This window comes from Bufo bufo, chromosome 3 (genome assembly GCF_905171765.1).
Source record: "Bufo bufo chromosome 3, aBufBuf1.1, whole genome shotgun sequence".
NCBI lineage: Eukaryota > Metazoa > Chordata > Amphibia > Anura > Bufonidae > Bufo > Bufo bufo.
Genome location: NC_053391.1, coordinates 68,138,878 through 68,154,604, shown reverse-complemented (window position 1 = coordinate 68,154,604; position 15,727 = coordinate 68,138,878). Strand labels below are relative to the sequence as shown.

The following is a 15,727-nucleotide window of genomic DNA, read 5'->3' as shown; positions in this document are numbered from 1 at the left end:
TATATAGCACTATATTCTAAATATTCGCGAATTCTCGAAGTGCCGATATTCGCAATTAAAATTTGTTATTTGAATATTCGCGCTCAACACTACTGGTGATACTGTGGGGGTATTATTATTATTATTGAGCACAATATAAAAGGCACTTCTACTAATGAAGACACTCCTGGGGAGCATTATCACTATTGGGGGCACTGTAGGAGGCATTATTCCTAATGAGAGCACTTTGGGAGGGAATTATTATTGGTGGAACTTTGAGGAGCACTTTTACTATTGAGAACAGTCTGGAAACATTATTACTATGGGGGTACTATCTGTATGGCACTATTACTATTGCAGTATAGTGTTTGGGGGTATTGAAGAAGAGCAAAGCAGGCATAGTATTAGGAGTAGCAATAGGATAACAATGTTCATGCACCAGGAGAAGGAGAATAATGGATAGTGAGCAATCCAAGATATCTGTGTTGCAAACTCTGCAGAGATGAGACACGGCTGAAGGAAGTTATCATGGCGGTTTGGGCCAATGGAGAAGATAAGGAAAGAGAACATCTACATCAGAGGAAGAGACATCCCTAGATGTAACAGGTATGTATTGCTGAATTTCCCTGTATGTTTTGTTGCCCTGCATGTAATATCCATCTAAATATGTCTTCATCAGGAAGCTGGGAGGAAGTGGTTGAATTGAGAAACTGGCATGGGAAGGAGGGGCGCCATTACAATTTTCACCTCGGACAACAGAAAAGCTAGAACAGGCTCTGGGTATGGCAAGGCAGAGGAGGAGCAAAAGAGCGATTCTCCGTTCTCTCTGCTGCATTGTGGCGCCAAGTATTAAGCTGATTGGTGGAACAACAGTGAGCGGGAACTGCTGCTCCACCAATCAGCTCAGTCATAGAAGAAAGCTGGAGCCGCTGTGAGACGTAACATACTGTCTCTGACATGACATCAGGGAGCAGACAGTTGCATGGACTGGTGAGAGAGGTGCCCCATTTATTAAGAGATGTAAACCTCTTGATAAATTAGGTGCACTTAACTCCAGTGTTCTTCTTAATAGCTTAGGAAACATCAGTTTGTTTTGTAAATTTTTGATTTTTTTTTGCAGTGTGGCTTTCAATTAAGTGTATATGCATATGGGGGAGTTGTGAGTGATAACTGACAGCCTAGGGAGCATGAGGCCGTCAGCTGTCTAAATTGTATGATATCAACATGAGGGCAGTACTGAAGTGTGTTACTATTACCATTGTATGTACTGTACTATACTGTACTACAGTAGTATACACTGTACTAGTAGTGAGGTACATTACTATTACCATTGCATATACTGTACTATACTGTACTACAGTAGTATACACTGTACTAGTAGTGAGGTGCAATACTATTACCCTTGTATGTACTGTACTATACTGTACTACAGTATTATACACTGTACTAGTAGTGAGGTGCATTACTATTACCACTGTATTTACTGTACTATTAGTGAAGTGCGTTACTATCACCATTGTATATACTGTACTAGATGTGAGGTGCATTACTATTACCATTGTATATACTGTACTACACTGTACTGCTGCATTATACACTGTACTAGTAGTGAGGTACATTACTATTACCATTGTATGTACTGTACTATACTGTACTACAGTAGTATACACTGTACTAGTAGTGAGGTGCATTACTATTACCACTGTATTTACTGTACTATACTGTACTGCTGTAGTATACACTGTACTAGTAGTGAGGTGCATTACTATTACCACTGTATTTACTGTACTATTAGTGAAGTGCGTTACGATCACCATTGTATACACTGTACTAGTAGTGAGGTGCATTACTATTACCATTGTATATACTGTACTACACTGTACTGCTGTAGTATACACTGTACTAGTAGTGAGGTGCATTACTATTACCACTGTATTTACTGTACTATTATGGAAGTGCGTTACGATCACCATTGTATACACTGTACTAGTAGTGAGGTGCATTACTATTACCACTGTATTTACTGTACTATTATGGAAGTGCGTTACGATCACCATTGTATACACTGTACTAGTAGTGAGGTGCATTACTTTTACCATTGTATATACTGTACTACACTGTACTGCTGTAGTATACACTGTACTAGTAGTGAGGTGCATTACTATTACCACTGTACGTATATACTGTTCTAGTAGTGAAGTGTGTTATCATTGTATATACTGTACTAGACATCAGATACATTACTATTACGATTGTATATTCTGTACTATACTGTACTACTGTAGTAGACATTGTACTAGTAGTGCCTATAGCAGTTTCGGTAACGACCTAGGTTATTAATTAGTGAATGCATTAAGCACCAGGTCTACAGCAATGACTAGTATCTGGATTCATGTATTCCTGTTCATTTCACTGACGTAACATGTAATTATCTATCAATAATCCCATCCTGCCTCTGCTCTAAATTTTATGTGAATATGAAAACAAAAATGACATGGAAGCATCCAGGCCGACAAAATCTGTGTCTGATCCGGTTAAGAATGAGAATAACATTACTTCCTAATTAAAAAGGAAAACTATTTATGTCTTCCTGTGTGAAGTTTCTCCTTCACATGTCACGGTCCTCGCCTTCCCTGTAGAATGATCGGCTGATGAAAGATTTCTTTCAAGTCTTAATATTTTTTAAAATGCATGAAGGTTCTTGTCTTTTAGCAGCAAATCAAACATATTTTCAAAAACCAACTTTACCTTGATGTTTCCCAGTCAATGCATAATAAAGAGTTCCCTGGAACGCCATGATAGCAAACAGGCAATAAACCTAACCCTGAGCGTCTAGAGAGTGCCACGTAATAGATACCTGTGATGGAGCTGTCCAGATTGTCCATACTGGATCCTGGAGTATGCTCTAGGCCTCGGAGAGGACGGCTCATTTCATCTTCTTCACCAAGATCGGGTAGATCTTTCTCTAGGTCGGATATAAAAGCTCCTGACACGTATCCCATTGGAGGAATGGAGGCCAGTGGTGGCTGGCTGCAGCTCTGTAAATGCCTGGAAGTGGAGAAATAGAATGGCATGTAACTAAAGTCTCCATTTCATACCTCTGGCTGCGGCGCTGTGACCAGACTGATATCTTAAATTATCAATTATATGGAGATCAGCTGGACATAGTGACATCGTTATATATTTATAAGAAAATGGATTCTGCAGCATGAATTATTCATTTTTTGAGGGAGAGATTGAATGGTTAGCGGTTATTGAGGTAGTAAAGTTTTGTGTGATCATTTCATGAAGAGCGGTGTACTTTATATTGCAGAAGATACAATTTCCGTCTAGGACACAACTATAGCAATTGAGCTTTAGACCAGGTTTTCCAAGGTTGACGATTTTACAGCTAGGTCTAAAGTGACAGTGCTACCAAGCTAAACTGACAGACATCTCATCTCCATTCTCATTTGGGCAGGATCCTCCTGTTAGTTGGAACCCTCTATTATATCAATTAATGTTTTTTGACATAATTCTCTTCTTTCTTATTTCAAAAGATGTTCTGCAGCAGCTGGTGAAGAACCTGCTTGCCAGAGCTAGTGTAGAACCCGTTTTTAGAAGGGTGAGCTCCATACCGATCAATTGATTGTATAAATGTAGTAAGTGTTAACTTGACAATGTGCTAAGATCGGCGTAGTTATATGGTGTGCAGAAATTAAAGTTGCCACCGGGGTCCAGTGGCCTGAGGAGGACCAAAGAAGACATTCATTTTATAGAAAACACCTTAAAGGGGAGTGGGGGTGTCTCTTACAGATTCTTGACTGGTTCTGTCCAGTATTAGTATCAGTGTCTTCACGTTACGCCTCTGGTTTCGGCAAACTTTGACTTGCTATTTTCATTCACATTTGTTGTGTTAAGTGTCAATTGAGGGTTTATTGCAACAGTTTATTTGAGAAGTTAAGTGTCAAGTTAATATTTGTTCCATCTGTAGATACATGATATCAACGTAGAAGTAAAGCTGTTAAGATACTACATGATATGGTCTGTGGTAAGGTGTCACAGTGACCCCATCCTGGTGGACTCTGTTTTGTTAAAGGAGTCATCCCATGACTAATGTAAAAAATTAAATTCATGTATCATATAGCACATGACAATCTCTTTCTAAAAAAGCCTGAACCAGCCCTGTACCTCACATGGATGCAGAGATCTCCACATTCATTGCTCTGCTAGATTTATATCAAGCTGACAGCTCAAGGGGAGTGTCTTCTCTGCTACAGCTAAGGGGGCGTGTCTCAGCTCTCCCTATCACAGCTAAGGAGGCAGTTGAAGGATGAAACTGAGCATGTGTGGCCTTCTCAGTGAGCAGGTCACAGAAATAAGAAAAAAAACAGCAGGTGGCGCTATACAGATACATTTTATTGAATTTTTAATTACATGCAATTACAAAAGTATTCAGATCCAGGTGGTGGTTTGAAAACTGTAGAATATTTTTCGTCAGACAACCCCTTTAATATGTAGCATACAGAGGACAATCTGAACAAGCTGGCATAGTGCCACTCTCGAAACTAGTTGCAAATGGCTAAGGGTCGTCATTGAGCAACCACTTTTAACACTACAACTGTGCTGTGATACTGTCCCTTTAATGAAACCATTCAAGTTCCTACATCATATACATTACACAGCATACACTTTGCATTTCCTGCCAAGACTTTCCTCACCTCCTTAACGGAGACAGGGGAGGATGATATCTTAACCTGAACGGCTGATTTACTGCTTTTCATTTTCTGACACATATAAATTATCAGTTTAATTGTAACAAATTCCTATGATTTGTAAGTCTAATAACATCTTCAGTATATGTATCTCTATATAATAAATCAAATTATACAGTAGTCACCTTCATTGATCTGCCCTTCAAATAAAATTATTTATGATAAGAAAACACAATTCACATAGAAATCCGCTTAATGAAACTGTTAGCCTGCAAATGATGACATGGCATATGTACACAATTTCATTATTTAAGATTAGATGCTGTGAAGTTTTTTAGTTTTTTTTTGTGCAAAAGTAAAAAAAATCACTTCATCCAATGCAGAACATTCACTGTTCTTTAAAGACTAATGCTAAAAAAGGGATTTGTTACAAATGTAGTACGGCTGCGCTGGTCAGAGGTGGAATAGCTGAGCTGGTCAGATGTAACAAAATTGATTGCATAGATAAGGATCCTTTATTCCTCTGATTTGATAAGTGATATAATTCTAGCTGTATGCAGCTACCACTAGGGGGAGCTAACTGTATATGGATTATACATCTAGCACTGAAGTCAGAAGCATCTACGTAGATCTGTACGGGAAGTAGTTCAGTGCGAGGCACCCTTCCTCCATGTGCCTATATATATATACAGGGAGTGCAGAATTATTAGGCAAGTTGTATTTTTGAGGATTAATTTTATTATTGAACAACAACCATGTTCTCAATGAACCCAAAAAACTCATTAATATCAAAGCTGAATATTTTTGGAAGTAGTTTTTAGTTTGTTTTTAGTTTTAGCTATTTTAGGGGGATATCTGTGTGTGCAGGTGACTATTACTGTGCATAATTATTAGGCAACTTAACAAAAAACAAATATATACCCATTTCAATTATTTATTTTTACCAGTGAAACCAATATAACATCTCAACATTCACAAATATACATTTCTGACATTCAAAAACAAAACAAAAACAAATCAGTGACCAATATAGCCACCTTTCTTTGCAAGGACACTCAAAAGCCTGCCATCCATGGATTCTGTCAGTGTTTTGATCTGTTCACCATCAACATTGCGTGCAGCAGCAACCACAGCCTCCCAGACACTGTTCAGAGAGGTGTACTGTTTTCCCTCCTTGTAAATCTCACATTTGATGATGGACCACAGGTTCTCAATGGGGTTCAGATCAGGTGAACAAGGAGGCCATGTCATTAGATTTTCTTCTTTTATACCCTTTCTTGCCAGCCACGCTGTGGAGTACTTGGACGCGTGTGATGGAGCATTGTCCTGCATGAAAATCATGTTTTTCTTGAAGGATGCAGACTTCTTCCTGTACCACTGCTTCAAGAAGGTGTCTTCCAGAGACTGGCAGTAGGACTGGCAGTTGAGCTTGACTCCATCCTCAACCCGAAAAGGCCCCACAAGCTCATCTTTGATGATACCAGCCCAAACCAGTACTCCACCTCCACCTTGCTGGCGTCTGAGTCGGACTGGAGCTATCTGCCCTTTACCAATCCAGCCACGGGCCCATCCATCTGGCCCATCAAGACTCACTCTCATTTCATCAGTCCATAAAACCTTAGAAAAATCAGTCTTGAGATATTTCTTGGCCCAGTCTTGACGTTTCAGCTTGTGTGTCTTGTTCAGTGGTGGTCGTCTTTCAGCCTTTCTTACCTTGGCCATGTCTCTGAGTATTGCACACCTTGTGCTTTTGGGCACTCCAGTGATGTTGCAGCTCTGAAATATGGCCAAACTGGTGGCAAGTGGCATCTTGGCAGCTGCACGCTTGACTTTTCTCAGTTCATGGGCAGTTATTTTGCGCCTTGGTTTTTCCACACGCTTCTTGCGACCCTGTTGACTATTTTGAATGAAACGCTTGATTGTTTGATGATCACGCTTCAGAAGCTTTGCAATTTTAAGAGTGCTGCATCCCTCTGCAAGATATCTCACTATTTTTGACTTTTCTGAGCCTGTCAAGTCCTTCTTTTGACCCATTTTGCCAAAGGAAAGGAAGTTGCCTAATAATTATGCACACCTAATATAGGGTGTTGATGTCATTAGACCACACCCCTTCTCATTACAGAGATACACATCACCTAATATGCTTAATTGGTAGTAGGCTTTCGAGCCTATACAGCTTGGAGTAAGACAACATGCATAAAGAGGATGATGTGGTCAAAATACTCATTTGCCTAATAATTCTGCACGCAGTGTATATATATATATATATATATATAGTATATACCCCACAGTCATTTGAGCCATATGCTGACTATGTGACAGGGAATCTGGACTCTCAATAATTCCTAAAGGCAATTAGATTATTTTATAATATGGAGCGGTCCTACCATCAGCTATACAAATTTTTAGTGCATGTTGCCATAGTATGCAAATGGTCTTCCTTTAATGAAACTACTGTACGGTGATATCACACACTAAGGGTACTTTCACACTTGCGTTTTTCTTTTCCGGCATAGAGTTCCGTCACAGGGGCTCTATACCGGAAAAGAACTGATCAGTTTTATCCCCATCCATTCTGAATGGAGAGTAATCCGTTCAGTTTGCATCAGGATGTCTTCAGTTCAGTCGTTTTGACTGATCAGGCAAAAGAGAAAACCGCAGCATGCTACGGTTTTCTCTCCGGCGAAAAAAAACTGAAGATTTGACTGAATGCCGGCATTTTTTCCCATAGGAATGTATTAGCGCCGGATCCGGCATTCAGATTACCAAAATGCCGGATCCGTCCTTCCGGCCTGCACATGCGCAGACCGGTAAAAATGTGAAAAAATGTACATCCGGATCCGTCTCACAAATGCTTTCGGTCAGCGGCAGATCGGCAGATCACACTGCCGCAAGTGTGAAAGTAGCCTAAGGATATGATCAGCTGTCATGTCAAGTCAGTAATGGACCATGCACCTCTGTCTAGTGATGACACAGGTTTTCATGCTCAGCTTTACTTTTCATAGCAGAAATAGCATCATCGCCCATCTGCCCAGGGCTTCTGAGCAGAGTATAAATATAGCTGGTTCCTACACTGCACTAAACATTGTAGGCTTAGGTTAGGTCCACGAGAAGCATTTCTGTTAGTGTTAGGTATCCATCTGCAGAAGTCACCTTGATGTTGGTAGATGGGCCCGACACTGTATAGTAGGTATAATACCACTGTAATCCAGAATAATTCCTAATCCTTAGTTCTATTGTTTGCATGTGTAATGGTGTGCTGCCATACATTTTTTGTTTACTGTCTGCAAAAAGTACAGACATGCACTTTATAGTTTGCTATTTAATAATACATAACATAATGCAACACGTAGCTCAGCAAATGCCAATGACGATTGCTACATCTGTAGCATTCAAAGTATGACAGATAATTACCAGGGCTGCTTTGTGATATCAAACTGGTAGGCTCTTGTTAGCTCATCCAGGTGAGCCTGGAGCATGGGCTGCATCTCCTCCCTCGGTGATGGCGTCAGTGTTGCTGTAGACTGTTGGCCAAATGAGATGGCTGGAGAAGATGCAACGCCACGTACTGGTGGAGTAGGAACCCTGTCATCATCCTCTTCTAGCTCATCATCAGAGCCTTGATGTAAGTATGTCTGGACTGGTAGGGGAGGACACCATCCATCACTGTCATACCTTGGATTACAAGACAAAGGAGTTATAAACTAATAATCATATATAAATTTGCATACACTAAACAAGGAGTGCCGGGCCGGCTTCTCCTCCAATCCCAGACACTTGCGACAACATTATGTATTAGTGGCATTAAAGTTACAAGCACAGGGTATGTGACTTTTTTATGCCAGTCAACATAGGGGAAATTATACATTTCCTCCATTGTTTATGCCTAAGGTAATAGTAAAATTGTGAAAAAAAAATTGTTCCATTCACAGCTTTCAAAATCATTGCACTCTACGGTACCTATAGTGCAAAAAGAGGACAGACCTTTTAAATTATTTAGCATTGCTCGTTTGAGCAATTGACTATTGTATTGTAATATTTGGTATCTCAATTAAGTCCAACCAGGAGAAAGGAAAGGACCTACAGGAAAGAAAGGGGAAGCAGTAAATAATAGAACTTCCCCCTACTGATCCAGAAGAAGGCCAAAAAAAAAGACATGAGGGATAAATTCATCTCCTTTATGACCTCTACTGCTGATCAGATTGTGTCAAGATTCAAACAAGGATTCTATACATCAGCAGTGATGTTATTCTGCTTCAAGAAATCATCTAAGAATTTCTATAGACAAGGGTAGATATACCATAACATGTGCAGTGAGCATGGGGGTCGACTACAAAATCACAGTGCCCCACACTGATGCCTCACACGACTGTATCCGTTTTGAGGTCCACAAATCGCTTGATCCAGAAAATACAGATGTAGTCTGTGTGCTGAAGTTAATGGGTCCGCAAAAAATGCGGCTCCAACACGGACGATATTTTTTTTATATTTTGTGGATCTGCAATTTGCAGACTGCAAAATATATACATGCATGAGGCCTAATACTGTTGACCACTACAGTCAGCCATACAGTTACCAGTGGATTTTTTCACTGGTGATAGATTTTCTGAGAGATATGGATGAGGCAGTCTATGGGTAGAACCCTATTGTTCTGCTCTTTAACAGGGATCATCTGATGGTGTTATCACCCACCTAGCAACAGATATTTACCATATCGTTTTTATGTTTTTGAAAACTTAATATTGAGATTGATGCATATGTTCTAAAACCCCTTAAAATCTGAGCTCACTAATCTTTGGCGGTCCAGACTGCGATAATTGCTCAGACTGGGAATACATCTCCATTTTCTATTAAACAATTTATAATTCTTTCATTAATGTTTCAAACATAAAAATGCTGTAGGATCAAATCTTATTTGGAATGTGAATGTTTAAATATAATTTTTTTATTTTTAGATAAATTCCAAAACTTTCCTGCTTGACCTGCTAATGAAGGAAAAAATTATTATCAAAATAAAATTTAAGGGCACGATTGTTGATTTCTTAAACTTTTTCTTCATTTATAAAAAAATAAAAATAAGAGAAGCATCTACAACAGGCTGTAAGCTGCTTCTCCGAATTTCTTTCTTTTTTTTTTTTTTTGGGGGGAGGCGTGGGGGTGATGCTACAAATCTGAAAAATTATAGGTCACATCCTTCAAAATCCTTAAAGTTTGACACAGTTCAAAGCTCCCATTAGGTATTAAAAATCAAGAAGTCTTTCTCTGCGGGAATAAAAGATATCAAACTGTGTTGAGAGACTCTCCTATGATAGTTTAAAAATAAACTATGTCTAATCCCTTAAAGATAGTCTTGACTGAAGGGGAACATAAAAAAGAAAAGAACAGCGTCCACAAAATTAAATGGACAAGTTAAAAATGTACAAAATAGGTGTCTGAAAATATGTCATATGGCAATGACATAGCATAATGAATTATAATAGAAACATTATATAAGTCAATTAATGATGCAATATCTAATTGAATAGTGTCTTATTGCCAACTATCAGAGAGATAGAAATGCACAATAGAAAAAAACAAAACTTAAAGGGGTTGTCTGGTTTTAGGAGAAAACTGGAGAACTCAGGGGATCAACCTGTGATAAAGAATAGTTGATTATTTAACCTGAGAGATCCATGTGATCCATGTGATCTCTTCAGTTCATCGCTCAGGCTGGTGATTGGCTAGGTGAGCGGTCATATGTTGTAGACTTGACTTCACTGCTGCAGCCAGAAAAACAGAGCCTTGCCAGGAGAACCAGAAGCAGCGGTGCTCGCAGTAGCTCCACAGCCTTCTCCCAGCTCACCAAGCACAGTGTCGCACATTGTATAGTATAGTGGCTGTGTTTGGTATTGCAGCTCAGCCATTCCTTCAATAAAGCTGAGTTGTGCCAAGGCCATGTGACCGGTGAACATAACGTCACACGGCCTCGGCTAAGCTGCGAGAAGGCCGCAGTGCTTCTGCGAGCGTGGATGCCTGCTCAAATAGCTGATCGGCGGGGTCCCAGGTGTCGGACCTCCACTGATCAGATACTGTTGATATGTCATCAGTTAAAATACATTGCAAAACCCTTTTAAGTAATTCTATATTCTTAATTACAGGTTGATCCCTTGAGTTGTCCAGTTTCTTCTTGAAACAAGACAACTATACACCTTCAATAGCTATAGTCCAAACACTCGTTTGGCCAGAAGCTACAGTACCTCTTCTGATCCAGAATACAAATACATACTGTAGATGCTCATTTTTTTTTTACATATTTTCAATTAGGACAGAAGAAAAAGCTGCTACTAGATACCTCTTATCTCCCAAGAGAAGAATAGGATTAGCTGTTGAAATTCAATGTGCCTGCTCCTTCTCTCCCCTACATCATTGGTCGGGGACAGTCAGGAGCACTCCATTAGATTATTGACCAATCCCTCCTAAAATGGTAGTTTTGGCCAACAATAGTTTAATTTGTATGGGGGCCTTTAAATAGGGATGTTTGTTAGGAAACCCTTCATGAAATACCCTATTATAGAATTATGAGTTAGAAATAGTAGGTTCCTCATTAAGGATAAGAGGGCAGATCAGCTACATTTAAGATCTCTTGCTCTGGAGGACCTTTCACGTTTGTATGTGAGACAGATAGCCTATTGATTTCAGTCGTAGTTGCACAATGCTTTACTTTTCCTGTGGAGGTGCAGCAGGAAATTTTTGGAAAATAAATCATTTGATTGATGGATCCTGCCCCAGATTACAAGTGGTCACGATAGTTTAAAGCAGGAGGACACTCTCAGGTTTCTTTACATGCCATTGTTCCCAACATTCCCAGGTGGTTGAAAACTTAGCAAAACTTAGGTACAGCACATTCTGAGGTTGGAATACAAATTTTAGCTGTAATTAAAGAACAGAATGTCAAATCACCAATAAAGCAAGTCTTTACCCTGTTTCCTGATGTTCTAAGCCATAATGTTCTATCTCAGTGCCTGGAAGGGGTTGGATGGGTGGAGGAGGTAGTGGCACATTAGCCCAGTTAGAACCATTATTTTTCTGAGACTTATTACTGTTTTTGGTCTTCTTCTTCTTCCCTCCTTTACCACCTGTTTTGAAAAGTCAAAAGAAACATGCATAGATAACATATGCTGAAAATATATTGCTGCCAACATGAAAATACTCATAGATTTTAAGCGCTTGCGAGCAGGGCCCTCACTCCGAGTGTTTCAGTTGAATATTAGCCAGTTATTTTGTTATGTATTTTGTTTTGTAGGTGAATCCTCTGAATTGTAAAGTGCTGAGGAATATGGTGGCGCTAGAGAAATAAATATTATTATTATTACTATTATTATTATTAAATACAATACAATTCCCAGACAATATATGGGATACTGTGTCTTGAAATATGTCACGATAAGCCTCACCTCGGAAATTATGCAAATTCCTTAAATTTAACCTTTCTGTTCTATGAAAGTCTGCACCCTGGATTTATGCTGCCAATTATGGCTGACTGATCCACTAGATCCAATAGAAAAAATTCTAAAAATAACAATAAGGAATTGGTATTCAAGGAACTTTATCCATATATCCTTTAATGATTTTACCAAAAGTCGGTATTCAGTTTAGAAAAAAATATAGCTAACATAAATCCTCCATTCCACATACATTAAATGTGACCCACCCAGTTAAGCCCATATATCCTCAAGGGAGTGTTCCCTTTTGGAAAGTTCCACCCCTGCTGATATCCAGGAAACTGTAAAGTTCATTATAATCTGGAAGTATAACTTCAATATATGATTTTTAACCATTGTTTGGAGATACATTAAGCTATTCAGTCATTAAAGAATATTTAATTGTCCCTTTGTAACATAAAAGTAGTTTTCATGTTACCGTTTTCCAGTTCTTTCAATGCCAACAGCAGTGTAAACAATGGAACTTTTCATTCTAGTTTTCATGGCAACATCCAGGGTCAGGTATATATGTGTGGGTGTGTGTGTGTATGTGTGTAAGTAAGTACAATGTATTCCCTAGTCTTTAGTAGATAACGTGATATGTCCCTTGACTTAGCCATGGCAACCAGAATGAAAAGACCCATTGTGTACATCACTGGCTTCACTCAAATAATTGGAGAACGTTGCAAATCAAAAATAAGATTCATTTTAGAAAGTTGTTTCCTCTTTTATTTGACAACTAAACAGCTTTACTCATAAAAGTTGTTTATGAGCCCTTTAAAACATGTGATACAAAGTCCTGATTTGGTTAGGATAGTCCAGCCTAGGGATGATCTTATTGGCTTCAGAAACCTTTTGAAGATCCTATGTTATCAAATGAATGGCTCTCCATGTCATGCATGGGCTTCTGGGGCAGCCAAAGCGAGAATTATTGTTTAAAAGTGGATCTAGGTTCTGGCTTGTAACGGGAGGTCTAAAGGAGGGGACCATCCCCAGCTGTGATGCTCATATGCCCTAACAGGGCCCATGGAAAGAGGTTGCTTTACACAGTGACCTTGGTGACTAAGTAAAAAAATGGACCATGATGGGTCTTATAAAAAGTGATGAATGGAGCTTGATACAATGTGTCGGTCTTTCTATACACACCTAGACATAAACAGAAGTGAAAACATAGAGCGTTATGGGAAGTTGGAACAAGGTGAATAAGTGCTTGAAGAAGCAGACATGGTTGTAGTAGGGTACTAAGAATATATTGTGTAATCTATATCAATCATTAATCAAACATATGCATAATGTATCATTAGATGACACAGACCAGACTGTCCCATGCAGTGATTGAGTTAGGCATCCACACGCACATATTAGAGCATACAATAAGCGTCACATCACACGTTTGAGATACAGGTCCTGTATCACGCAATGAACACCAACCTGAAAGGCTGCCGCTTCTTTCAGAGCTGTTGTGTGAGCTGGTGGTGCTGAAATCCTGTGACTGGTTGTGTGGCATTCTATTTGACAATCCCTCAGCACGATAGTCAGGAATGTAAAGTAAGGCTAAGGGTTAAAGGGCAGAGGTCACCGTGGCATCATGTGATTAGTACAAAGCGTAAGCTCATGCGCCACATGCAATTTGGAACCAAAGCAGATAATGTATGAAATGGGGGAGGGAGAGGGGGAAGGGGTTACTGAAAGACCATTTCTCCCTTTTTAACACCAGCCATTGAGTTGTCTTCTTCTATCAAACTCGTGAAAATTCTTCTCAGTTTATACTGTACGTCTTGTCCTGGGAAAGCTTGCAGTCAACAAGAATGAGTACAATCACAGTTGTTCCCATACAGGTTGTCAACACGCTTTCCCAGGCCCCTGGCTTTCTTTTCCAGAAACAGTGCCACTTTTGTCCATGGGTGGTGACTGGTATTGCACCTCATCCTCATTCAAGTGAATACTGCAATATCAGACAAAGCCCATAAACAAGATAGGTGTTGTTTCTGAAAAATAAAAAAAACACATGGTCCCATGTTCATATGTGCCCGCATTGCTGAGAAAAATGATGTTTTAGTATATGCAAATGAGCCTATAGGAGCAACAGGGGCGTTACCATTACACCTAGAGGCTCCTCTCTCTCTGCAAATGCTGCGCCCTCTGCACTTTAACAGGGTCAGTAAGGCTTGATCATGTTTACATTACCTGGTCCTATCAATTAAAGTAGAAAGGGTGCAGCATTGCAGAGAGAGCAGAACCTCCTGGAGTAATGTCAACGCCCCCTTTCTCCTATCGGCTCATTTGCATATATCAAAACTTCCTTTTTCTTGCACATAAGAACATGGGACCAATACAGATGCCTTCAGCTGCCAAGCACACATGCAACAGGTCAGCCAGTGTCATAGGTACAAATCTGCTGACAGGTGCCGTATAATTATAGTGGCTGAAATACAAGGTGACAGAAGAGGACATCCCAATATTTATAAGCAATGTATTTCCTTAAAAAGAGGTTATGCTCTTTAAGGGCAAGTGGAACAATAATCTGCATGCATTATGTCCTTTATTAGTGAAGGTGACAGCTATTGTCAATTAGCTTCCATAATATGAAATATTCCAACATGCGCTAAATGGGAAACTTCCTTTACGGCAACTGCGACTTACCGTTGTTTCCTTTGCCTTGGTCAGGTAGACAATACCCTAATCCGGTCAGTTCAGACTTCTGCTGAGCTGAAGATTTCCACTGTGGGTCAGGTAAGTCCACCGCCAGCTCATGAATGCTGTTGGAGTGCAATATCTGCGTAGTAGCGTATGGCGTGGTCTGGGTTATTTGTCCTTGGCAGTTAAAGCTGGATTTGGTAGTAAAGTCTATGCTACTGTAAATGGCGCCATCTGACAACATGGTCGCTGTTTTGTCTCCCTGGCCTGGTGCTGCTGGCAGTACATCTAGATAAGAAGGAAGAAAATTTGGAACGCTCAGGAATCCTCAGTAATCATGGTTTAGGATTAAAAAGAAATAATGAAATGTTCATTTAGTACATTTGTATTTCAGCTGAGACAGGGAAGCACGAGGCAATGAAGAAAGCATTATGTACAACTGTAGCCTGGCTATCAGCATTCGTGACAGGCATGGTGCTTGTCCTTCACGTTTCACTGCTTTAAACCATCCTTTCATCCTTACACCATCATGTGAGAAGGTGAAGTTTAGAATATTTCACCATGAAGGGGGAAAAGACGGACTCCATACCTCATTTCATGTCAAGCTGTCTGCTCTATTGACAAATAACAAGAAAATGAATCCACAAATCTTTGAATCCCCCCCACCCCTACGCAAAAACAATGAGGATCTGGTGCATGATTGGAAGTGACACGGTAAATCTCTCTGAGTAGCTAAAGGTGTCCGTTAATCACTGTATACAATACTGCGTGTGGTCTGGACAAAGTGAAGGCTAACACTTGTAAATGCCCATGAAATATGGTGAACATTTTCTATGTAATAGAAAGGACAAATATACAGTATATATATATATATATATATATATATATATATATATATATATATATATATATATATCACCCAGAATGCTATTTGAGGTAAAAGCATCCAAAAAATCT

At 39.5% G+C, this 15,727-nt stretch overlaps 1 protein-coding gene across 1 annotated transcript in view; it reads right to left on the bottom strand.

Moving 5' to 3' along the window:
• Window positions 1-15,727, bottom strand: part of ROBO2 (roundabout guidance receptor 2) — a 457,929-nt gene that overhangs the window by 14,701 nt on the left and 427,501 nt on the right. The window contains 4 exon segments of the mRNA XM_040423235.1: window positions 2,837-3,027; window positions 8,088-8,348; window positions 11,632-11,788; window positions 14,777-15,058. Of these exon segments, the coding sequence (XP_040279169.1) occupies window positions 2,837-3,027; window positions 8,088-8,348; window positions 11,632-11,788; window positions 14,777-15,058 (891 nt within the window).